The 26,469-nt window shown below is 43.3% G+C and overlaps 1 protein-coding gene across 1 annotated transcript in view; it reads left to right on the top strand.

Moving 5' to 3' along the window:
* CCNC (cyclin C) overlaps positions 1-26,469 on the top strand; it is an 80,287-nt gene that overhangs the window by 32,694 nt on the left and 21,124 nt on the right. Inside the window, 4 exon segments of the mRNA XM_030199159.1 lie at positions 2,485-2,505; positions 2,508-2,539; positions 14,744-14,779; positions 23,990-24,081. Of these exon segments, the coding sequence (XP_030055019.1) occupies positions 2,485-2,505; positions 2,508-2,539; positions 14,744-14,779; positions 23,990-24,081 (181 nt within the window).

Raw genomic sequence — 26,469 nt, 5'->3', positions numbered from 1 at the left:
ACTGCTCCAATTTCTTCAGTGTTGGCGTTCCTGCAAGAAGGTCTGGAGAAAGGCCTGTCGCTCAGTTTCCCTTAAAGTCCAGGTAGCGGCTCTGGCTTGCTTCAGGGGCCGCCTGAAGGGTGCTTCCCTGGCTTCGCAGCCAGATGTGGTGCGCTTTCTCAAGGGAGTTAATCACCTGCGCCCTCCTCTGCACTCAGTGGTGCCTGCGTGGAATCTCAACCTGGTGCTAAGAGCATTGCAGAAGCCGCCTTTTGAACCCTTGTCAAGGGCATCTCTGAAAGACCTGACGTGGAAAGCAGTCTTTTTGGTGGCTCTCACTTCAGCCAGAAGAGTTTCCGAGCTCCAGGCGCTCTCATGTCGAGAGCCTTTTCTGCAGTTCACTGAGGCAGGAGTGACTATTCGCACAGTGCCTCCCTTTCTGCCCAAGATTGTTTCTCGCTTCCATGTGAATCAGCAGCTCTGTCTCCCTTCCTTTCGTAGGGAGGACTACCCAGAGGAGTACTCTGCTCTTAAATATCTGGATGTGAGGCGGAGTCATCATCAGATACTTGGAAGTGACCAATGATTTCCGGAAATCGGATCATCTGCTTGTCCTGTTTGCAGGTCCTTGTAAGGGTCTGCAGGCTGCTAAGCCTACAGTGGCAAGATGGGTCAAGGAAGCCATTGCAGCGGCTTATGTGGCGCAAGGAAGGTGCCGCCTATCCAGCTGAAGGCTCACTCCACGAGAGTTCAGGCGGCCTCGATGGCAGAGGCCGGATCCGTCTCCTTGGAAGAGATATGCAAGGCGGCAACTTGGGCTTCGGCTCATACATTCTCCAAGCATTACCAGTTTGACGGTGGCTGCACGGGCGGAGGCCCGGTTTGGAGCTTCAGTGTTGAGGTCAGGGATTTCAATGTCCCGCCCTGGGTGAGTACTGCTTCGGTACATCCCACCAGTCTATGGATGATCAGCTTGATGATATGGAAGGTAAAATTATGTATAATCATACCTGATAATTTTCTTTCCATTAATCATAGCTGATCAATCCATAGCCCCTCCCAGATATCTGTACTGTTTTTATTCTGGTTGCATTTCAGGTTCAAGTTTAGTCTTCAGTTACTTCAGAAAGACTTCGTCGTTCAAGTTTTTCACTTGGATTCTTCAAGAGTTGAGACGAGTTTGTGTACAGTGAGCTGCTGCATTCCTCTCCCCCCCGTTTTACGGGGCCTGGATTGAGACATAAATTTCTGCCGGCACTCCCTCCCGCTTCGTGCGGCTGTAGGGCAGCTTTTGTACCCCTCCCGCTTCGGCTGGTGTTAGGGTCAGTCAGCTCCTCCCGCGGTTGCGGTATGCAGGATAAGCCAGATCCCCCCCGCATCGGCGGGTGTGGTGTCCCTCCCCCGCTCCGCGGGGATGAGCTGGACGGATTCCCCTCCCCCACTTGTGTGGGGATGAGCTGGGTTACTTCCCCTCCCCGTTTCGGCGGTGGTGAGCTGGGCAGAGTGTCCCTTCGTGGGTGTAATTCTCTAAGTGCTGAGTCCTGCGGATGGAGCTTTGATATCGACATACTGAGGAGTTTCGGCAGCACATGACCACATATAGGGAGGCAAAGTTTGCTCTCTATCTCCACCTGCTGGTAGATGGACACAACCCACCAGTCTATGGATTGATCAGCTATGATTAATGGAAAGAAAATTATCAGGTATGATTATACATAATTTTACCCTTTTCATTTTGAAAATAACAGTTCCTCAAGTGTCCTCAGCCAGGCACACACATCAAATACCACTGACAGTTTTTGTATGTGTGAAGCCAAGGAAAAGTAAGTGCTTATTAGCTGTGTTGACAGTCTGTCCCCAGTAGTACCAGTAATACCTTTTATAAGGGTTGGAAGGATAGGGTTTTAGCACAGGATAGAGCATCCTTGTTCCCTATTGAGCTCTTGAGGTACTTCCACTCTCCTCACCAGATTCTTGGTGGAGCACCAATAGTCATTGACTCCTAATTATACATCATGTTAATGCTCTTTACTTGGCATGTGTGCAATGTAATACTTTTCATGTTATAATGAGGTTTGGTGTTGATACTTAACGGTAGCTCAGGAATTGTATTGCTTCTTTAAACATTTTTGAGATCTTTACAGAATGTGTATGCCGTTTGCTCGGCCATAACCTTGTTTCAGGTGTGGTACTGCCTCCTGGGAGGGAAGGTGGTAACCATCTCTTCAGCGCGGCTCTTGGTTTGGGGGTTTAGTTGCTCAAAGACTTCTCCAACCCGTGGCCACTGAAGGAATCTTCAGTCACTCCCGAGCCAGTTGTCTAGAGTTAGGATTTAGAGAACGTGAGAAAATAATGGCAAAACCTAAGGTAGCACCTTAGACTTAGGTAACATGTGACCTTGTGTTAAGTTGGCTAAGAAGTTTTTATTTGGGTGGATTAAGGTTCTCGTGTCTTTTTAATTAATTGGGAAAGAATATCGCTTACACTCTTATTTTTACCCTGCAGTAAAAACTAGGTTTTCGTATGCCTTCCGAAAGAGTTCCCCTATAGGATGAACCATGTAAGTATCAATATGTTGTGTAAAACATTATGATGCAGCAATGACTAATACTTCCTGCAATTAATTATGGACAAGGAGCAGTGAGATTTAGTAAACTATCATCTACTGTAAACGACTTGTCTTACCAGATGCTCTGTCCCTTGGTTTTATGTATGGGAAATGGGACTTTGATATACCGCCTTTCTGTGGTTTTTGCTACTACATTTGAAGCGGTTCACATATTCAGGTACTTACTTGTACCAGGGGCAATTGAGGGTTAAGTGACTTGCCCAGGGTCACAAGGAGCTGCAGTGGGAATCGAAATCAGTTCCCCAGGATCAAAGTCCACTGCACTAACCACTAGGCTATTCCTCCACTAGCAACATTCCATGTAGAAGCCTGCCTTGCAGATCAGTAACGTGGCCGCGCAGGCTTCTGTTTCTGTGCGTCAGACTCACAGAAACAGAAGCCTGCGTGGCCACGTTTGCTGATCTGCAAGGGCAGGTTTCTACATGGAATGTTGCTAGTGGAATAGCAACATTAACATTCCATGTAGAATCTCAAATAGGGAAAGGGAACTGGGACTTGACATACCACCTTTCTGGGGTTTTGCAACTACATTCAAAGCGGTTTACATATATTCAGGTACTTATTTTGTACTGGAGCAATGGAGGGTTAAGTGACTTGCCCAGAGTCACAAGGAGCTGCAGTGGGAATCGAACTCAGTTCCCAGGATCAAAGTCCACTGCACTAACCACTAGCCTACTCCTCCACTCATGTAGATTTTAATGGGTGGTTCTGTTTTGTAATAAGTGTTTATAACAACAGCATGAACTTGATTCAGTCACAGTGGGGAAGAATGTAAGAATCCATGGAGGTGGGGGTTGCTCTTGGAGTTCTGTACACTGCATTTTTCTCATTAGAGTAGGGTGCTGCCTCCCTCCATTTCTTGGAAGGGGTGATCCGGAGGGGTAACCTGAGCATGCTTCACGAAGTGTGCTGCTATTTGATCATCATTTATTCCAGTGCTGCTCAAGCCTCTTCTGGAGGCACATCTAGGAAGTGAGTTTCCAGCATTACCACAGTTAATATGCATGAGATAGATTTGTATACAGTAGGTCTCTAAATATATATACAGATTTATTTTGTTCTTTTTTTTTTTTGTGTAGTCCTAAAAACCAGACTGGATGGATAGGTGTGCCTTCAAGAGAGGAAATTTTGAATTTAGCTCATGCTTTTTTTTGGTAGTCCCTCAAGATGTTACATTCAGATTCACCTGTATCTGAGGTAGTGGAGGATGAAGTGACTGCCCATGATCATAGTGAGCAAAAGTGAGATTTGAACCCTGGCTTCTCTAGTTCTCATAGCAGTGAAAGGTAGAGGCAAAATCCAACAAAGTGTTAGAGAAAACGTCAAGTTGGATAACAACCACAGGAAACAGCAGTATGGTAATGGTCCCTGTATTTCAGGAAGTCATAGTCGCTTGGAGACGAAAACTGTATCTGAATTTAAGAAAGCTTGGGACAAGTACATAATATCTCTAAGGGAGGTGAAAGGTAGAGTAGAAGACTTGGATGGGCAAACTGGATAGGCCATATGATTTTTATCTGCCTTCATTTTTCTCTGCTTCTATAAGAAAATAGCCTGACATGGCCAAATTTCGGCTTGTGCCTGCTTCAGGGCCAATTGATGCTATTTCATCATGATGAGAAGTCAGACCAAAACATCACATTTCCAGATATCCAATAGTGAGTTAAAATGAATCCTCATGGTGCCTTCTAACTGGTATGAAAATTCAAAACAATCGCAAAAGGACAATCATCTGTAGACCTCTTGGGTTTTCTTTTGTGGACACCGAACAGAAGTATTTTGGGGATTTACTGTTCCCTGTTGTACACAGGTGAACTTTGGTTTCAATCTAATCTGTAAGTAAACTATTTGGATAACATATTTTACTTCTTTCCCCCTCATAGTAAGTCTTTACCATTTGGATCCTGTGCCGATGGCAAGTCCAGAGAGACATTGATTGGCTAAGAGATCAACTTACTGCAAACTTCCATTTTTCTATAAAAGGGTCCCATCAATATGTGTCCGGTTTGGTACTTTGAGTTCCTTGTAGCAGTTATATTTTTAAAATTAAGAGTATAAATGGGATATTTATTAGAATGTCTTCATAATCTGCATGGTCTGGTTTCTAGATACCATCTTTTGATCAGCCTAGATAAGCGCTAGCTCTGAACCATGCATGTACTTCTGTCCTGTACTAGACATCAAAACACGTCAACAAAGCACTAAGAGTCCAGCATATCAAGATGGAAACTCTTTGCTCTGTAATAAACTCTGTTCAACCAAGAGAATTTCTAACATCTTTAGATCTCAAGGAAGCTTACTTCCACATTCCCATTTGCTGTCTCATCAGTGTTTCTTTGTTTTTTCAATCCTCAGGTCTCATTACCAATTCAGAGCAATGCCCTTCGGTCTCTCCATGGCACCAAGGAGGTTCTCCAAGGACATGGTAATGGTGGCAGCCTTTCTGCGGTGGGAAGGCATTCGAGTTCATCCATGCCTGGAGACTGGTTAATCAGGGCCTCTTCTTATCAGGAAAGCTTTCAAGTCTCTTCCAGAATGTTGTGTCTGCTTCCTCCCTAGGCTGGGTGGTCAACATGGTTAACTAACCTCCCACCTGAATCTCTGAAATATCTGGGAGTTTTCTTCAACACCAAAGAAGGAAGATATATCTCGCCTCATCACGTCAGCTCAACATTTCATTCTTGGGTCCAGAGCTTCCTCCAGATTCAGCTCCCAAGGATATTGGATAATGTTCAGGTCTTGAGGACCATGTCTTCCACCTTGCAGGTTCTATCTTGGCCCAGAATGCACATGAGACCACGTCAGCTTTCTCTGCACTCTTGGTGGTCTCCAGTGTCAATATGATTACAATATTCAACTTCTTGCACCCCTCATGCGAGCGTAGTCTTCCATTGGTAGCTTTCTCCTGCCAATCTTCAGAAGGGCCTTCCTCTGGCCTTGCAAGAAGATTGGACGGTAGTGACCAGGGCCACTGCTCACTGTCTGCATATATCATTGTGTAGGGTTGCTGGTCTGCAAGGTGAAGCCTCCTGATATCTCGAGCACAGGGCAGTTCAGAAAGCATTGGTATCCTTTCTGCATTTGCTACAGGGAAAACCGGTGAGAATTGTATCCAGCAATGATGGTGGTGGCTTATGTCAACAGACAAGGGGATACGAAGGGTGCCCTTCTAGCCAAGGAAGCCAACCTGTTGTTCCAATGGGCTGAGACTCACGTTCCTCTCATTTCAGCAGCTCATATCTCAGCGGTATTGAATACTGAAGTGGATTTCTTCAGCAGGACCTCTGTGGATCCAGGGGAATGGCAGCTGAAATCTTCATGTTGGGGATTCTGATTCTGGCCCTCATAGCGACCAAACGCAATGCTCAGGTTCACAAATTCTTGAGCTGTTGCAGGGAGCATGGGTTGGAGGGCCTAGATGCTCTCTCCAGAAGTGGCCATCCAAGGGACTTCTGTATGTGTTCCCTTCCTGGCAATGGTGGGCAGAATTCTTCAGCACATTGCTCATCACCTGGGCCGAGTAGTAATTGTGGTCCCACACTTGCCTACTAGTTGGCTTCAAATAGCTCCCACAATTTACCTTCTGTCCCAAGAAATCTGCCTGTCTCAGAGACCAGTAAACTGGAAGATCCCTTCCCCTTTGGTCTTACAGCCTAGCTCTTGAAAGGTCAAGGTTAAGAAAGAGAGGTTACTCAGAAGAGTGATTACTACCCTTCTACAGGCTCACAAGAGGTTGAACCTTCTGCATCGTATACCAGAGTATGGAGACCCTAACATGGTGCACTGAGCACAACATTTTGCCATTTTATTTTCTCTAGCACAGATTCTGGTATTCTTGCCATATGGTTTTTTAAAAAGGGTTAACTTTAATTTGCCTAAAGCGCCCTTACCTGTTTTTGGGATGCCTTCACAATTCCTTCTTGGTGGCTCATCTTGATATTGTTCGGTTTCTACGTAGAGTCAATCACTTGAATCTGTTTTGTAAACCTATTTTCCCAGAATGGAATCTGAATTTGGTGTTGAAGGCTCTTCAAAGACTCCCTTTGAGCCCCTCTGCAAGGCCACTCTGAATTATCTCACTTTAAAGACAGTATTCCTTGTGGCCATATCTTCAGCTAGGCATGTTTCTGAGCTTCAAGCATTGTCTTGTAGAGACCCATTCTCTGGTTTTCAGAAACTGGAGTTACAATTAGGACAGTTCCTTCTACCCAAGGTAGTTTCTTCCTTCCATCTCAATCAGCTAATCTGTCTCCCTTCCATTCACAAGGACTATTGGCACAGATTTTGATTCCTTGCACTTTCTGGATGTTCGTAGAGCTCTTCTTCATTATCTGGAAGTTAATGATTTCTGGTGCATAGATCATCTTTTTTATCCTTCCTTCTGTGGTTCACAAGAGTATCAAGCCTCTAAAGCTACTATTGCCCATCGGCTTAAGGATGCCATGGGGCTCATTTTCAAAACACTTAGCCTTACAAGTTCCATAGGTTACTATTAGGTGTATTTTCAAAGCACTTAGACTTATAAAGTTCCATAGGTTACTATGAGGCATATTTTCAAAGCACTTAGCCTTCCAAAGTTCCATAGGTTCTATGGAACTTGGAAGGCTAAGTGCTTTGAAAATATGCCTCTATGTAACATTGTAAGTCTAAGTGCTTTGAAAATGAGCCCTATGTAACTTTGTAAGTATAGGTTCTTTGAAAATACGTTGTGATATCTTCTGCCTATATTCTGGTGGGTTTAAAGGGTACTTGTGAGTATTAAGGCTCACTCTACCAGGGTGTTGTGTACTTCCTGTGCGGAAACTCAACCATTTCTATTTATGAGATTTCTCAGTCAGCTACATGGTCTTCTTGGCACACTTTTTCAAAGCATTATCATTTGGATGTTGCTGTGCAAGTGGAGGCTTCCTTTGGTTCTTTCTGTGAGGGTTTCTGTGTGCCACCCAACTTGAGGACTGCTTTCATATAGCCCACAAGTCTGAACTGATCCCTGGGACATAATGGAAGAAAAATTAGTCCTTGCCTGATAATTTTCTTTCCTTTAGTCCCAAAGGATCAGTCCAGAACGTTGCTGTTTGTGGCTCGCTTTTCATAGGCACTGCTTTATTGTTTTTTTTCTTTTGTTTCCTTATGAAGGTATTTCCTTCTTTTTAAGGAGACAGGAGTTAAAGTTCTTCCTTATGACTTCATTGCTTTGATATCGAATACTGGCTGAGAGCAGCTGCACAGTAGCCTTTAAGGCAGAACTGATCAGCTCATTGTGTTCTAGTAAAGGAGTTACACCTGACAGTTTTCAAATCTTCCTTCTGGTTAATCATCTGTAACACTTCTGTGATTGGGTATCAAGAGCTTGTTAATTAACATAATTTAAGACCCTAGAGCAGCTTATATAAAACAGATGCACAAACAAATGAGCCTTAACCAACTTCTGAACCGTAGATTAGAGAGCAATCTCTCTAGGAAAATTGTCCAGTGACCTTGCACAGAACATCAGAAAGCACCATCGGTCTAATCCAGGGTTTCTCAACCCAATCCTAATTTATATGCATGAGTTAAATTAGATTTGCATACAACAGAGGTAGTGCATGCGTATTCATTGTGGTTGTACTGAAAATATGACTGGCTTGGTGTATCCTAAGGACTGGGTTGAGAACCACTGGTCTAACCTAAACATGGCCCTCCCTTGGATGTTTATGTTGGTAATTTGAAAGTAAAAGGTCAGACTGCTGAGTGCAAAGCAGTATCTCAACATGCAGAAAATGGCTGTATAGACATGCTCCTTGGCAAGTGTATTGTAGAACTAGCCAGCGCGGTGTATCCTTAGGAGGAGTTAAAAAAAAAAAAAAGAACATTTGTAATGTAATGTAGTCTAGAAACCCTTGTTTTATTTTTGACTTAGTTTTTTCGTGTTAGGCTGAAAGAGATGATCAGCCATGTTTTAATGTAGTTCCTGGATTATACCAGGAACTACATTAGGAGTGGAGGAGTGGCCTAGTGGTTAGGGTGGTGGACTTTGGTCCTGGGGAACTGAGGAACTGAGTTCGATTCCCACTTCAGGCACAGGCAGCTCCTTGTGACTCTGGGCAAGTCACTTAACCCTCCATTGCCCGCTGCATTGAGCCTGCCATGAGTGGGAAAGCGCAGGGTACAAATGTAACAAAAATAAAATAGATACTATTGGAGATTCTACATGGAATGTTGCTATTCCACTAGCAACATTCCATGTAGAAGGCTGCGCAGGCTTCTGTTTCTGAGTCTGACGTCCTGCACGTAAGTGCAGGACATCAGACTCACAGAAGCAGAAGCCCTGCGCGGCCACATTGGTGATCTGCAAGGGCCGACTTCTACATGGAATGTTGCTAGTGGAATAGCAACATTCCATGTAGAATCTCAAATAGTAGCAACAGTGGAGGAGTGGCCTAGTGGTTAGGGTGGTGGACTCTGGTCCTGAGGAACTGAGTTGGATTCCCACTTCAGGCACAGGCAGCTCCTTGTGACTCTGGCAAGTCACTTAACCCTCCATTGCCCCGTGTAAGCCGCATTGAGTCTGCAATGAGTCGGAAAGCGCGGGGTACAAATGTAACAAAAATAAAAATAAATAAATACCATACTTCTAGTTTATCAGCATAGAACTATGCGTGACCATCTCTGGGGAAAAGGTGACTAAAGTCACCACAACAAAAAATTAGGTTTTAATGGATTCTGTTAGAGCAGACAGTTTGTAATACAACAGTCCAAATCCCATCCTTCTATTTGTGGGGGGAAAAAATAATTACAGAAGTTCAAGCATACAAATGTTTAAGACTGCTTATGGACCCATGACATGGAAATAGCCCATTCTCAATATTTGGGATCTGAAACTTTAGTCACCTTTTCCCAGAGAGTCACATATAGGTTATTACGGACTATAAGAACCGAGATGTACTGTAATGTAAACATTATTTTTATTAAAAAAAAACACCTTATTTTGTGGATATAATACATGTCACTACGGAATTCAAAAAGCGTGGGCTAAACATAAAGGAATCCTGTTCAGAAGAAATGGATCCTCAGAAGCTTAGCAGAGATTGGGTGGCAGCACTGTTGGTTAGGAGGCGGGCTAGTGGTTGGGAGGTGGGGCTAGTGCTGGGCAGACTTCTACAGTCTGTGCCCTGAAAATGGCAGATACAAATCGAGTTCAGGTATACGTTATAAAGTAGCACATATGTGCTAATCTTGTTGGGCAGACTGGATGGACCAAACAGGTCTTTTTCTGCCGTCACTTACTATGTTACGAGGGGCATTTTCGAAATAAACGTCTTAAGTCAGAATTTAGACGTTGTACAAAGATGTCCAATTCAGAGGCGGGGAGAAGATCATTTTAGAAAAAAGATGGACGTCCATCTTTCATTTTGAAAATACCAAGGACGTCCTGTGATTTGGACGTCTTTGTGATTTGGACATCCTTGTTTTTGATCCATTTTCAAACAAAAAACGTCCAAATGCAAGATGTCCAAACAGAGGGGGAGTGGCTTAATGGTTAGTGCAGCGGGTTTGATCCTGCCAACATGGGTTCAATTCCCACTGCTGCTCCTTGAGACTTTGGGCAAGTCAAATACAGAAAGGGCATTTTTGGATATGACATGGTCTGTGCCTGAGAATGGCAAGGACAAATCAAACTTGGGTATAAAGTATCACATACCACGTAAATGAGTTTATCTTGTTGGGCAGACTGGATGAACTGTACAGGTCTTTATCTGCCGTCATTTACTATGTTACTATGACATCTAAGTCTGAATTGGACATTTTTTGTAAAACATCCAAAATCAGAACAGGAAAGGTAATTTTCTACAAAACAAAAGTCTGTCTTTTTTCCTTTTGAAAATGCTGTTTGGAAAAATGTTTTGTGATTTGGGGGAGTAAGGAGAGGTGATCCCCGAGTCCCTCCACTGGTCATCTGGTCATTTGGGGCACATCTTGTGTGTAGTAGAGGAGTAGCCTAGTGGCTAGTGCAGCAGACTTTGATCCTGGGAAGTGGGTTCAATTCCCACTGCAGCTATTCGTTATAAAAACAGGTCTAGCTCAAAACATCTAAGTTTTATTCTTGGACGTCTTTGTTTTGTTCCATTATTGCTAAAAGACGTCCATGTTTTAGGAACGCCCAGGTTCCGCCTATGAACACGCCCCTAGCACACCCCCTTGAGATTTGGATGTCCTTCTAACGGACTTCAGAGAAAGACGTCCAAAAGAGATTTTGATAGTACTGATTTGGACGTTTCTGTGAGATAAATATCCAAATGCTGACGTATGTCACTTTTTGGACGTCTGTCTCTTTTGAAAAGGAGCCTGTATGTATATTAAGTGGTCCTTTTATGAAACTGCGGTAGAAAGTGGCCTTAGTGCGTCCGTACATCGGTCTTTCCCGCGCACTGTCCATTTCCACCACTTCCAGAAAATGGGGCAATTTTCCATTTTCCGAATGTTTCCTTTACCATTACCACAATAATCAATTAGCACATGTCAAGCTTAGCTGAAATTGGGTGACGGGGGGAAGAGGGGTTGGTGGTTGAGAGGCCAGGATGGGGGAGGGCAGACTTATACGGGGTCTGTGCCGGAGCCGGTGATGGGAGGCGGGACTGGTGGTTGGGAGGCGGGAAATACTGCTGCACAGACTTATATGGTCTGTGCCCTGAAAAAGACAGGTACAAATCAAGGTAAGGTATACACATATGAGTTTATCGTGGGCAGACTAGATGGACCGTGCAGGTCTTTTTCTGCCGTCATCTACTATGTTACTATAACTGATTAGCACAGAAATGCCCAGTCTCTGCCCCCCAGACACACCCCCTCCCAGAAAAATCTGAAAATATTTTTTAGCATGTGGTTTGTGCACACATGTTCAGAACTTCTCACGGGACACCTCAGCGCGCTCTGCGGTGAGCCCTTTTAAGTTGCAGTAAGCATGTGCTAGTGCTTACCGCAGCTTAGTAGAAGGAACCTCAATGTGAATTTTCCACCTGGCTGAAATACAAAGGTTTTTGACCTCCCTGTTTGTTTGAAAGAGCTGTGGTTATCTAGTCTTTCAATGGACAAAACAGCAAAGATGACTAAAAAAAAATAATAAAAATAAAAAATGTATAATAAAAATGAAGACGACACTTTGGTTATAAACACTTAAAAATATTTATTAACCATAAAAAATAATGCAGAATTAGGGAGAAAAGGACTCGACACAGCTGTGTTTCGGCCGGTCAGGCCTGCGTCAGGAGTCTTTTCACCATATAGAGTGTCTTTCTCTATTTCTACATCAGATGTTTTTTATTGATATGTAGAACAACTTGTGAAAGAATTGTATTGAATACGGCTGTATAAACAACTCTCCGGGTGTCTCTTCAGGGAACTTGCAATGCTAAAATTGCTCGGAACAATATAGACTAGAGCTGCTAAAGTCAGCGTCTCACATCTGATTTCAGTACTCAGAGGCAAGGTCAATGCATAAAAAATGCATCTTTTCATTATCTGTGCATCACTTCATCTCTTCTCAATATATAATTTTATCATACCCCAAACCAATGTTACAGTATGAACCCTTTCAGCTTTTACTAAGCGGCGGTAAGCCCAGTGCGGCCATGCTGCTCACTAATCTGGAACTACCACAGTAGGCCGGTGGTAGTTCCCACCCCCAGCGCGTGCTATTTTCAGTGCTACAATTTTTTTTTTATTTTTTTATTTTAAATATTTATTGTACTTTTAACTTCCAGCATACAAAACTCCACCCCCCCCCCCCCCCCCCACTGCAACAATCGCATGGGCAGATGATTATGAAATACAGAACCACAAGTAAATACATCACAAAAATGTTTTTTTTTTTTTTTTAATTTTGTAGCTCCGGTGTTTACCTGGCAGTAATTAGGCAGTGCCTTGCACTGCCCAGTTACCGCCGGGTTAGTGCAGGAGCCCTTGCCACCTCAATGGATGGCGGTAAGGGCTCCTCCCAAAATGGCTACACAGCAAGTGGTTCCCTTACCGCACAGCCATTCTTAGGAAAAAAAAATGACATCCTTTTATTGCAGCTTAGTAAAAAGGGGCCCTTAGTTACTAGCAGGCTCATTTTTCAAAAGAGAAGGACGCCCATCTTTTGACACAAATCGGAAGATGGGATTCCTTCTCCCAGGGTCGTCCAAGTCGGTGTAATCGAAAGTCGATTTTGGACGTCCCCAGCTGCTTTCCGTCACAGGGACGGCCAAAGTTCAAAGGGGCGTAGCGAAGGCGGAACTTGGGCGTGCCTTACACCATGGACGTCCTTGACCATAATGGGGGGAAAAAAAGGGCGTCCCTGACGAGCACTTGGACGACTTTACCTGGTTGTGTTTGTCTTACAACCAAGGAACAAAAAGGTGCCCGAAATGACCAGATGACACCGGAGAGAATCGGGGATCACCTTCCCTTACTCCCCCAGTGGTCACTAACCCCCTCCCACCCTCAAAAAATATCTTTCAAAGTATTTTTTGCCAGCCTCAGATATCATACTCAGCTCCATCACAGCAGTATTCAGGTCCCTGGAGCAGTTTTAGTGGGTGCAGTGCACTTCAGGCAGGCGGACCCAGGCCCACCCCCCCCTACCTGTTACGTTTGTGGAGGAAACAGTGAGCCCTCCAAAACCCACCACAAACCCACATTTAGGTGCCCCCCTTCACCCGTAAGGGCTATGGTAGTGGTGTACAGTTGGGGGTAATGGGTTGTGGGGGGCTCAGCACACAAGGTAAGGGAGCTATGTACCTGGGAGCACTTTATGAAGTCCACTGCATTGCCCCCTAGGGTGCCCAGTTGGTGTCCTAGCATGTCAGGGGGACCAGTGCACTATGAATGCTGGCTCCTCCCACAACCAAAGGGCTTGCATTTGGTCGTTTCTGAGATGGGTGTCCTTGGTTTCCATTATCGCTGAAAATCAGAACAACCCAAGTCTAGGAACGACCATCTCTAAGGACGACCAAAAACGAAAGATGGATGTCCACTTTTTCGAAAATGCGGGTTCCCCACCCCCTCCATCAGGACGTTTTGTGAGGACTTCCTCAACAAACTTGGGCGTCCCTTCTCGATTATGCCCCTCTTAGTGTCTGTGTAGCACCATGTGTCCATGGCTTTAATTTACTTGCTCCTACTTAGTCTTGGGCTTATGGGGGAGCTTGGGTTCTGTGAACGGTCTTCCAAGAGCAGCTGGAGACATGACACCTGAAATTGTTTCCAAAACCTGGGAAGGAAAATTTTAGTAATGAAATGGACATGCCATACTTCAGTACTGCATGGGATGGGTCACAGTGTGGATAAAAGACATTCAGTTTTAGATGCTAATACTGAGCCCCTTCATCTGAATCTTTGCTGTTAAACAGGGTTTTGTTGATCAGGATGAAGATCAGCCCTAAGATGTGATTGTACAGGATGTTGCTGTAGCCACAAATCTCTCGGGGTTTTCTGTTTGTCTTTAGTGTCCATTTACTAAGCTGTGGTATAAAATGGCTTTAGCATGCCCTTACATGGATTTTTCCCACACGCTTTTTACCGCGGCAGTAAAATCGCTGATTTTTCTGTTTTGTTTTTTTTGCATTAATGGCCATGCGCTGTTGCCATTAGCGTGCAACCATTAAAAGAAATATATTGTGTTAACTCTTACTGACACCTAGTTGTAGGCGGTAAGGGCTCGCACAGTAATCCTGCGCTAATTGGCGTGCGATAATGTAGCTATGCTAACTGATAAGTACAGAATCTCCCATTCTCTGCCCCAGACGCTCCATCTCTGCAAAAATTAAAAATATTATTAGTTCACGGTTTAGCGCACGCCAATTAGGAACTTACCGCATGTTGCCTGAGCACGTCCCTTGTATAAGCCATTTTAAGCTGCAGTATAAGTGCACACTAGCCCATAACCCCACAACTTAGTAAAAGGACCCCTTTGTGATTTGAACATGGATCAGTAAAAACTGTACTTGGTGGGTGATTTCCAGGAGGATCCAGGCTTCTGCTTTTCTTGCCTTTTTGTCTAGTTTTCAGTACACATACCCCAGGGAATAACAAATATCTGTAGTCACTTAGCTCTTCCTGAATCTTTGGCATTTGGATTAACCATGGGGTATTTACCTTTCTTTTTCCTACTTACAGATACTAGAATGTGAATTTTATCTCTTAGAATTAATGGTAGTAAGCTCTTACAATGTCATGATGTTAAATTTGCTGTCCAGCTATAATACTTCCTCCTTAGCGTCCGAGTGGGTATATGTCCTACCAGCAGATAAGGAGACTGAGACAACTGTGACGTGGTTATACTTGGTGCTGTGAAGCCTTGTACCCTTCAGTATTTACTACTACTACAATCATTTCTACAGCGCTACCAGATGTACGCAGCGCTTTACAATTGAACATGAAGAAAAGACTGTCCCTGCTCAAAGAGCTTACAATCTAAATCAGGACAGACAGACAGGACCAATAAGGGATAAGGGTAGGACAGACAGATAGGACACATAGGGAAACGGGAACTATTGAAGAGAGGAAGATGAGATAAGGGTTCAGAGAAGGAGACAAGTTAGGAATCGAAAGCAGCATCAAACAGGTAGGCCTTTAGCCCGGATTTGAAGGCGGCCAGGGAAGGAGGCTTGACGTAATGGCTCAGGAAGTCTATTCCAGGCATAAGTGCAGCGAGATAAAAGGAACGAGTTAGCGATGGAGGAGAAGGGTGCAATGAGGAGAGATTTGCCTAGTGAACGGAGTTCCTGGGAAGGAGTGTAGGGAGAGATTGAGGGTGGAGAGGTAGTGAGGGGCAGCAGAAAACGTCTAAGTTGGAATTTGGATGTATTTGTAAAACGTCCAAATTCAGAGTCGGGGAAAAGGTCATTCTCGAAAAAAGATGGACGTCCATTATTTCTCAGTTTCCTCAGCGGTAGGTAGGTGCTCTGAGTCTGCATTACTTTATCCCTTAATTATTTAATTAAAAAAAAACAAAAGAGAGAAAAAACATCTCCTGGGTGCTTTTTTTTTCTAGTTTCCTTTCTCCTCCTGCTTTATTGGAACAACAGATTTAGAGGCTTGTTTGGGGGGAGGGGGGGAGACAAGCGTTACAGGCTCAAGTAGCAAAACCATAAATAAATAAATAAAATAAGACCAAAAGCTCAAAATAGCTCCTATGCAGGCACCTTGGAACCTGCTGGTCTGGTTACTGTGGGGTGCTGCATTCCTGCAAAAGCCCCCCAGGGTGTACTGTCCCTGGTGCGGGTCCCTCCCCCCTTTGCTGGCTTTCTGCTTATCCAAACTTTGCTTCGGGGTTTACCAGGCCTCCCCCTCATGTTCTCAGAGAGGGGTTCCTTCAGGCAGCCACGTGAAGACCTGGAGCTTCCGCTGCTTTGTATAACCCGTCCTGTAAACAAAAAAAAAACAAGCACAAGAGGAGACTGCGTCGGACAGCAGGGGTTTTAGTGGCTGGTCTTAACTCCTGCAGGTCTCCGGGGTCTGATCCTACTTTAGGCACGGTCAGCGGGTGATGCTGTGAGAGAGGTCGCAGCATCCTTTCCTCCTTTTTTCTCTAGATGACAGTCTCTGTGACTAAAGTTCGCAGTTGTGTGGCCTGTTGGCGCACCGCATACTCGTGCTGGCGTTGAGATTTGCCTGGTTTGTGAAGAAGCCTCTGGTGGGGAGCCTTGTTCCTGGGATAACTCTGGTCCGTTGGGTTCTAATTCCTCTGTGGGGCTGGAACCCGGAGAGAGCACGGGGGTGCGAAGCACACTCAGGTGGAGGAGGTGCTTGACCTCCTGGCTCAGTCACAAGATCTCCGTTGGATGGTGGCAGTCAGTTGTTAGTGTCTGGGGCCCTGCTTGGTTGGAGGACAGGCGGTTCCTCCCTCCTTTTCCCCTGAATTCTTGCTCCTGCACCAAGCTTATTGTCTTAAGCGCGGTGGTGGACTCTTTGGCTTCTCCGCTGTTGGAGGAGATTGTTGAGGAGGATGAGTGGGCTCCAAGTGTTCTGGAGAGGACTCTGAGCTGCCTATGGGGGAAGATCCTTCTGTGGGCCGTCTTTTTTGGCGACAGGAGCTCCCCTGTTTGTGGTTTTGAATAGTGTGTTCAATATGTGGTTTTGTGGAAGGTTCTTTTTGATTTGTAAGTATATTTCCTATGAGATACATTTTTCCAGATACAGCATAAAACTTTGAATCGGTAACTTTTTTTGTTTTTTGGGGGGGGGAGTCTCCACCCACTGTAGATCAGCAGCTCCTTAGAATAGCACGTAAGGGGGAAAAAAACGTTCACAAAAAATACCTTTCTTGGGGGTGAAGGAAAGAAACTCCCATCAGGTCCTAGGAAAGGTGCTACAATCAAGAGTACAGGCAAACAAAACAAGTATATAACCATTATGGTTGGTATTTGGAAAAAAAAAGGATTATTTTTCATTCTTTAATTCCCAAGGCGAGTTTGATGCATAAGTGTTTTGAAAGCTCCTCTTATGTACGGTCTTGGCAGTCAGCATTGTGATAGGGCTGTGTTATGGTTTTAACGTGAACAAGTTAAATGTGACAATACCATGTGAAGAGTGGACTTGGACATTTTTAAATAGGTGTAGTTATAAAAATAGGTCCTTTTTTTAAATAAAGGAGGTATACAGTGTATTAGAATGAAAAGAGAGCATGCCAGGAATAATCTGAGCAAGGAAACCTTAATTAGGAAACAAGTGGCTTGCTGTTTTTGGAGTTTAGGCCTATGCCTATTTCCAAATCTGAGCTCAATGCCAGTTTGTCAGGTACAGTAGATATTTCCCTTTCCAAGAGGGCTTATAGTTTGTTTTTACTGAGGCAGTGGAGGGTGAGATGACTTGCTCAGGGCCTCAGAGCAGATATTAGGGCACCCTAGGTAAGCCTTGAATTTTGCAACCCTCCCCCACCCCCCATACAGCATCTCACTACTCCATCTCTTCCCCTGCAAGCTCATCAGTGTGGCCCCCTCCCCTTCATTCAGGTTTCTATTTACTGCTACATTAATTTGGCCAACGTTTTCCATAGACAATGGAATAGAATCAACTGCACACGTGGGGTAACGTCATCTTGACGGACCCAGGTCGGACCAAGAGTCCAAAAGAGCCTAGACAAAAGTCTCTGAGTAGATGATGTAATAATCCAGCCAGATAATCCATGCCATAAGAATGATATTTATAGTAGATATGTTAGATTCTTAATATTTCAGATTCACTGCTAATACTCATTTCAGCACTTGAATTGTACTAGAGAGAGCCACCTCCTGGAGTTCATAATCTGTATTCAATGCAGGCAAAATGTCAAAATGTGGCTAGAAGAATGACTGGTCAAAATAGAAATGTCATGGGTTATACATCTAAAATGTCTTTGGATATTGGGTTTTAACAACATGGTGAAAAAGTGAGGTGAAGGAAGCTATTAGAGCTAGAAGAAAATCCTTCAGAAAAAGGAAGAAAAATCTGACTGAAAATAATAGGAACCAGCATAAGGAATGGCAAGTCCAATGCAAAGCGCTGATAAGGAAAGCAAAGAGAGACTTTGAAAAGAAGATTGCATTGGAGGCATAAACATTTAGTAAAATCTTTTTATGTATATTAGTGAGAAGCCAGCAAACGAATTGGTTGTGTTCAATTCTGGTCGCCGTATAGTGGAATTAGAAAAGGTGCAGAGAAGGGCAACGAAAATGATAAAGGGGATGGGACGACTTCCCTATGAGGAAAGGCTAAATCAGCTAGGGCTCTTCAGCTTGGAGAAAAGGCGGCTGAGGGGAGATATGATAGAGATCTATAAAATAACTAGTAAAAAAAGGCCCATTTCTGTTTGAAAGGAAAAGGGCGCTAGCAAGGTTTTCCTCTGAGTGTGTATGTTTGAGAGAGTGTATGTGAGAGTGACTGTGTGAGAGAGGTTTCTGTTCCTGCTGCTGTGCATTCCCCGTGTTGTGCTGATTCGCTGCTCCCTGTATCGTGGCTCCGCCCCTCTCCCTTCTACTGGCCAATCTGGTGTGGGTTGTGTGACGTCACTATTATCTACTCCAACTCCAGACCAACTCCAAGGGATCCACGGTTCCAGGCAGCCTCAGAATGTTGGAGGTGAGAATTATTATATAGGATGAGTGGAGTGGAATGGGTAGATATGAAGCGTCTGTTTACGCTTTCCAAAAATACTAGGACTAGGGGACATGCGATGAAGCTACAATGTAGTAAATTTAAAACGAATCAGAGAACGTTTTTCTTCACTCAACATGTAATTAAACTTTGGAATTTGTTGCCAGAGAATGTGGTAAAGGCAGTTAGCTTAGCGGCGTTTTAAAAAGGTTTGGACGGCTTCCTAAAGGAAAAGTCCATAGATGATTATTAAATGGACTTGGGGAAAATCCACGATTTCTGGGATAAGCAGTATAGAATGTTTTGTACTTTTTTGGGATCTTGCCAGGTATTTGTGACCTGGATTGGCCACTGTTGGAAACAGGATGCTAGGCTTGATAGACCTTTGGTCTTTCCCAATATGGCAATACTTAATGTACGTATGACCGCTAAATGACCAAGGGGTAAAAGGGGCACTAAGGGAAGACAAGGCTATAGCTGAGAGATTAAATTAATTCTTTGTTTTGGTCATCACCAATGAAGATCTTGGAAAGATACCAATGCCAGAAATGGTCTTCAGTGCTGACGAGTCAGAGAAACTGAATCAAGTCTCTGTAACTTGGAAGACATAATGGGGCAATTTGACAATTGAAGAGTAGCAAATCTCCTGGACCGGGTGGTATACATCCAGAGTATTGATAGAATTGAAAAATGAACTTTCAGAACTATTGTTAGTAATATGTAATTTATCTTTAAAATCAAGTGCGTGATACTGGAAGATTGGAGAGTGGCCAATGTAACACCAGTTTTTAAAAAGGGTTCCAGAGGTGATCTGTGAAATTATAGACCGGTGAGCCTGATGTCAGTGCCAGGCAAAATAGTAGAGACTATTATAAAGAACAAAATTACAGCGCATATACATAAGCATAGATTAATGAAACAAAGCCAACATGGATTTAGTGAAGGGAAATCATTCCTTACCAATCTACTACATTTCTTTGAAGGGGTGGACAAACGTGAATAAAGGTGAGCTGGTTGATATTGTGTATCTGGATTTTCAAAAGGCATTTGACAGAGTATCTCATGAAAGACTCCTGAGGAAATTACAGAGTCGTGGGATAGGAGGCAACGTCCAGTTGTGGATTAAAAACTGGTTAAAAGATAGAAAACGGAGAGTAGGGTTAAATGGTCAGTATTCTCAATGGAGAAGGGTAGATAGTGGGGTTCCAAAGGGGTCTGTGCTGGACCTGCTGCTTTTTAACATATTTATAAATGATCTTGAGATGGGAATAGCTAGTGAAGTAATTAAATTTGCTGATGGCACAAAGTTATTCAAGGTTGTTAAATTGCATGAGGACATGACAAGACTGGGAGACTGGACATCCAAATGGCAGATGACATTTAATGTGAGCACATGCAAAGTGATGCATGTGGGAAAGTGGAACCCAAACTATAGATTCGTGATACAAGGTTCCACATTAGGAGTCCCAGACCAGGAAAATAATCTAGGTATCATTGTTGATGATACTTTTGAAAACCTTTGTTCAGTGTGCAGCAATGGCTAAGAAAGCAAATAGAATGTTAGTTATTAAGAAAAGAATGGAAGACAAAAATGAGAATGGTATAATGCCTGTGTATCACTCCATAGTGCAACCGCTGTTCGAATACTGTGTGCAATTCTGGTCACTGCATCTCAAAAAAGATATAGTGGAATCAAAAATGGTTCAGAGAAGGCAACTAAAATTACAAAGGGGATGAGACAATTTCCTATGAGGAAAGGCTAAAGCGGCTGGGGTATTCAGCTTGGAGAAAAGACGGCTGAGTGGGGAGATATGATAGAGGGCTATAAAATACTGAGTGTAGTGGAACGGGTAGACGTGAATCACTAGTTTACTCCTTCCAAAAATACTAGGACTAGGGGGCACGCAATGAAGCTATTAAGTAGTAAATGTAATACAAATCAGAGAAAATATTTCTTCTCTGAACGTGTAATTAAACTCTGCCATCCGTTGCCAGAGAATGTGGTAAAAACAGCAGGGTTTAAAAAAGGTATGGTGAACTTCCTAAGAGAAAAGTCCATAAGCCATTAAGATGGTTTTGGGAAAATCCACTGTTTATTTCTTGGTTAAACAGTATAAAATCTATTTTACTGTTTTTGGGATCTTGCCAGGTACTTGTAACCTGATTGGCCACTGTTGGAAACAAGATACAGAGCTTGATGGACCTTTGGTCTGTCCCAGTAAGGAAACACTTACCGTATTTTTCGGACTATAAGACGCACCGGACCATAAGACGCACCTAGGTTTTAGAGGAGGGAAATAGGAAAAAAAAAATTTTCCTCTTTCCCTCCTCTAAAACCTAGGTGCTCCGGTGCGTCTTGTCCGGGTTTTGGACCTCCGTCCCGTACTTACAGGATTCCATGTTCCCTGGTGGTCTAGTGACGTCGGGGCAGGAAAGAGCCCCCTCTTTCCTGCCCATCGCGCTGCTCTCCGTGCTTCTCAATGCTTTCTGACGGTCTCGGCGAGATTCAAAATGGCCGCCGAGAATCTCGCCGAGTCATACCCGGAACTCTGGGAAAACAACAATCTCAATATTAATCATCTGTAATAATAATCATTTTGTTCAAATTTTTCTGGCCTATTATCATTTTCAAAATCTTAACCGTTTCCTGCTCCTGTAGAACTTCATTTGCTGTATCAATTTTTCTTTCTCAAAGGGTTCGATTAGGTTATCCATGTAGCTCACTAATAAGATTATATCTGAAGCAAAGTTATTTTCTACCACCGTTAGGTCCTGGAGCGCCTTCCAGATGATAGTCAATGTAACCTTCACGGGAGCCGAAAACTCCAAGCTGCTAGCTCTTAGGGGTTTAGGAGTGGCACCGCCGACTCGGGTTCAGCTGTAAACGACTTCCGTTTCAGCATACACTCCTAACTCACTCCTCCACTCCTTTGGACATGGTGGTTAAATGATTCACACCAGTCTTTTATACATATTTTTTAAACTCATTGTTTTGATAACAGTTGTTAGGCCTGATTAATATTGTATCTAAAATTAAAGTTGCAGCGTATGTAGGTTATGGACTTTGCCTGTATTTGATTGCCAGAGACCCAAAATAATGATGCATAGCCTAAACAACGACATGGAAATGAAAATCCAAAAATGTATTTTCAAAAGCAACGATTTGCTTGTTTAGGGAGCGATTTTAGTGAACGGGTGGGGGGGGGGAGGGGGGATTTGGGCTTCCAGTATAGAAAGGGTTGTGTCAGCATTGTCGCACAGCAGCCGCTAGTGTGGTTTTGTAAACGGGGGTTAGGTGTCTTCCAGCTTTAGCATCTCCTTACGTTCCTAATAGACCTCTTCATTCCTTTGCCGATTGTCAAATGGTTATTCCTTATCGCTCCAGGGCTCAGTGGGTGGCTACTCAGGAGTCTGTCTTTTTATTTTTTTCTTTTTATTTTTTTCTTTAGCTCCTTGTCTTTGGATCCAACTTGCTCTCAGACTTCGAGCTAGAGTTTGATGAAATTCAAAGCTTGTTTGAAAGCTCATCTTTTTTGTATGGCTTTTGAAGGACAGCTTCCAGATTAACGAGGGCTCTGTTTTGTATTTTGCTTGTCTGGGGTGAAATTTTTTTTTTTTTGGTTGTTTGACTAGATGAAGAGGTGATAAGGAAGATGGGAAATTCATTATAACTGTGTAGGTCTTTTTCGTTTACTTTTTATGTATGGTTCTTTTTTTCTCTCTTTTTTTTTTTTTTAATTGTATACAGCTGAGCTCCTACCTGTTAATTGGTATATCAAATTTTAATAAGCTAAACTAAACTGTAGTGCTATATGCTTTCATTGATATTTTCCAAAACTTTAATATTTGAGAGTAATGAAGATCATTATCAATTTAATATTCCTGGATTAAAAAACCAGTAGCTAATAGATCCCAAAATCCAGTTACAAAAATGTTTTTGAAAATCATTTTATATGTATTTATTAACTTCAATAAACTTATATAGCATTACACATCATATATTTTAAATCTTGTAAAAATTATTTTATATATTTTTTTATATATATATTTTTTGTGCTCAGACATCAAACCATGCCAACTTATTCAGTGGAATGGAGGCACGCCTTTTCTATCATCACACAAAGATACTCCAGTATTTTGTCTTCAGAGATGACCTTAAATTATGTGATCCGATAAACACAATGTTCATCTCAACACGTTATCCTATATAATAAAACGCACCTCCAACATTCTGAAGCTGACTGCATGGCTGAGGCATTCCTGCTCTCTGTATCCATCTCCTGAATTGACATCACTTACTTCCGGGTTCGTCACAAGCAGAAGTGACAAACCACACGAGGTTTCTCGGCTTCGGAATGTTGGAGGTGCATTCTATTAAATAGGATTGGTCAGTTCCTTGAAGCACAGCCAGAGCTCAGCGTCCTGCACAGTAACGCTCAGACGCCAGAGAGAGAGGGAGGGGGCTGACACCAGAGGGGGGGGGGAGGTATCTCTGTCACACACACACACTCTCTCACACTGTCAATGTCTTTCTCTCTCTCACTCTCACACACTGTATCACATTCACTCTCTATGTGTCACACAGTCACTCACACACTCTCTTGGTCTCATACACTCAGTGTCACAGAGAGTCTGTGTCTCACACACACTCTCTCTCTCGCACACACTGTATCTGTATGAAACACACTCTCTCTCACACTGTGTCTCACATACGCACTTGCACACAATCTCATTCTCACACACACACTCGCACCCAGACTCACTCTCTCTCTCTCACACACTCGCACATTCACTCTCTCTCTCACACACAGTCACTCTCACATACACTCTCTCAAACATACACACTCCGAGGAAAACCTTGCTAGCGCCCGTTTCATTTGTGTCAGAAACGGGCCTTTTTTACTAGTATGAAATAAATGTCATGTATTGGCTCCATAGTTCCATAATCTTCAAACTTGTTTCATGTAAGTGGAGTTTTGTGGGAGTCGCACAGCATGTGGAATTGGGCTGAATGATGACTCCTAAAAATTAGGAAGGTGACGCGATACTCTACCTTTACAACATTAGGTGAAATTGAGCAGTCTGTGGGTGGGAAAGCAGATTGACAAACATGGCATATTTGTTGAAGAATGTAGTGTTTACAGAACAGTATGCCAGAGACATAGATGAGCTCGTTATACTGATCTTGTGTTCTGTAATTTAAATACGATGATCATACCATGGGCAAGTAACAATGGATTTTGTATTAAAACTGTTCTCACTTTGTGTTACTTTTCCATCCTATTTCAGGATTGTTGTTTGATAGTGTACCATCCTTATAGACCACTTCTCCAGTACGTTCAGGACATGGGGCAGGAAGATATGTTGCTTCCCCTTGCTTGGTAAGAACTTTAAGGCCAGTCTTTCTTGTACAGTTGGAGGAGTTGGGTTCCCAGTTACAGTGAGGCTGCATAAAGCCCATCTGTTCTAGCATTCCAAGTGACTGTTACTGGTAAGAAAAGTTGCAGTGTCACTGCAAAAAGTAATTGGACTTATTTTAGGGGTGTGTTTTGCTGAGATGTTGCCAAGAACAGGGTAGAGAGGAGTTATTTTTGTTTTGTTTGTTTTGCTTTCTTTAGTCTCCTTTTCCAATCCCATCTCAATTACCTACAAATGAATGTAAATTTTTAACTTTGCAAGTAAAAGCCTTTTCACTCTTGTGAGCTTGGGCACGTTAACCAAGCAGTCAGTTTTGATGGTTTTTGCTTCTTCCTGAAGAGGCTGTGAGCTCTAGGCCTAATTGAATTAAATATCTTGCAATAAATTTCATCAGAGCAGGGTAGTATTCTACACTCTTCATAGTTCCCTATCTAAAGTGGTGTCTTGATTTCATGTTTAGTAGCACATTCAAAAAATAATAATCCCTGAAGTGATATTAAAAGTCTCAAAACTCCAATATATCAAAAATTATTTACCTAAGGATCACTTGTAGCAAGGGTGAAGGCAAACCTTTCACCAGCCTTAATTATGTGATCCTAGAAGTTCAGCAGTTAATTTTGTAGTATCTTCTCGTTTCAAATAAAAATGTTGCCAGCAAAGATCTCACTAAAACATTGTTATTGCAAAAGCACATATTTCCCAGATCTTATGTACACAGTGATTCAATCGGATCTCATATTCAGTCCCACAAGGAGCAAGCAAGTGCCTTAAATGTTGGTATTACTCAATATCTTGGTAGCGTTGGTTAATATTAGCAATGACAGCGTAATAGAGTACTGTATTTTTCGGACTATAAGACACACTTTTTTCCCCCAAAATTTGGGAGGAAAATGGGGGGTGCGTCTTATAGTCCGAAGGTAGACTTCTCCCTACTCACGCGATCTTCCCTGGTAGTCTAGTGACGTCGGGGCAGGAAAGAGCCTCCTCTTTCCTGCCCAGCGCGCTGCTCTCCATCCTCCTGTATGCAGCCTGACGGTCTCGGCGAGATTCAAAATGGCCGCCGAGACTTCAATTCTCGGCAGCCATTTTGAATCTCGCCGAGACCGTCAGGCAACAATGCATACAGGAGGATGGAGAGCAGCGCGCTGGGCAGGAAAGAGGGGGCTCTTTCCTGCCCCGACGTCACTAGACTACCAGGGAAGATCGCGACTCCATTATTTTTCCTACCACCGATGTGAGACTTAACAGTCTGTAATTTCCCACTTCTTCCCTGTCTCCGCTTTTGTGAAGAGGGACCACATCCGCTCATCTCCAATCCCGTGGAACCTCTCCCGTCTCTAAAGAACTATTAAATAAATCTTTAAGAGGTCCCACCAGGACCTCTCTGAGCTCCCTCAGTATCCTGGGATGTATCCCATCCGGCGCCACCTTCAGATTCTCAAGCTGTTTATAAACTCTTTCTTCCATAAACGGCACAGTATCCATTCCATTTCCAGATGTTCTCTCGGCAGCAGTCCACAGTCCTTGTCCAGGATTTTCCTCCGTGAACACCGAAATAATTGTTTAGCACGTTCTCTTTATCTTCATGACTCTCCACATAGCCATTCTCATTATCTTTCAGTCTCGCAATTCCATTCCTGTCTTTTCTCCTTTCTCCTATATATCTTGAAAAGGTCTTGTCACCTCTCTTTACATCTTTAGCCATTTTTTCTTCCGCTCGCGCTTTCGCTAGCTGTATTTCCCTCTTCGCTTCTTTAAATTTAATCTGATACTCTTTTCCATGATCCTTTTGTTGCGTTCTTTTGTATTTCTTGAACAAATCCTCTTTTGCTCTTATTTTTTCAGCTACTTGTTTGGAGAACCATATAGGCTTCCTTCTTCTCTTGTTTTTGTTTACTTTCCTTGCATAAAGATCAGTTGCCATATTTATAGCAGCCTTTAGCTTGGACCACTATTTCTACACATCTCCTACACCATCCCACGCCAACAGCTCCTTTTTCAGGTATTCCCCCATTTTATCAAAATCAGTACGTCTGAAATCCAGTACTTTGAGTTTTATGCGTCCATACTCTGCCTTTGCCCTTATATCAAACCATATGGTGTGATGATCACTATTACATAGCTGGGCACCCACCTGGATATTGGAAACACTTCCAGCATCGACCCTTCCCTCGTGGGTTCCGTCACCATTTGTCTGAGCAAGGCACTTTGACAATCATCCACAATCTCTCTACTTCTTTCCGATTCCGCAGACGGGACGTTCCAATCCATGTCAGACAAATTGAAATCTCCCAACACTAGCACCTCCCCTTTCATACCAATCTTTTGAATATCTTCTGTCAGATCCTTGT

The sequence above is a fragment of the Microcaecilia unicolor genome, chromosome 3 (assembly GCF_901765095.1).
Source record: "Microcaecilia unicolor chromosome 3, aMicUni1.1, whole genome shotgun sequence".
NCBI classification, from domain to species: Eukaryota; Metazoa; Chordata; class Amphibia; order Gymnophiona; family Siphonopidae; genus Microcaecilia; species Microcaecilia unicolor.
The sequence above is the reverse complement of the archived record's forward strand: the minus strand, read 5'-3'. Positions and strand labels throughout refer to the sequence as shown.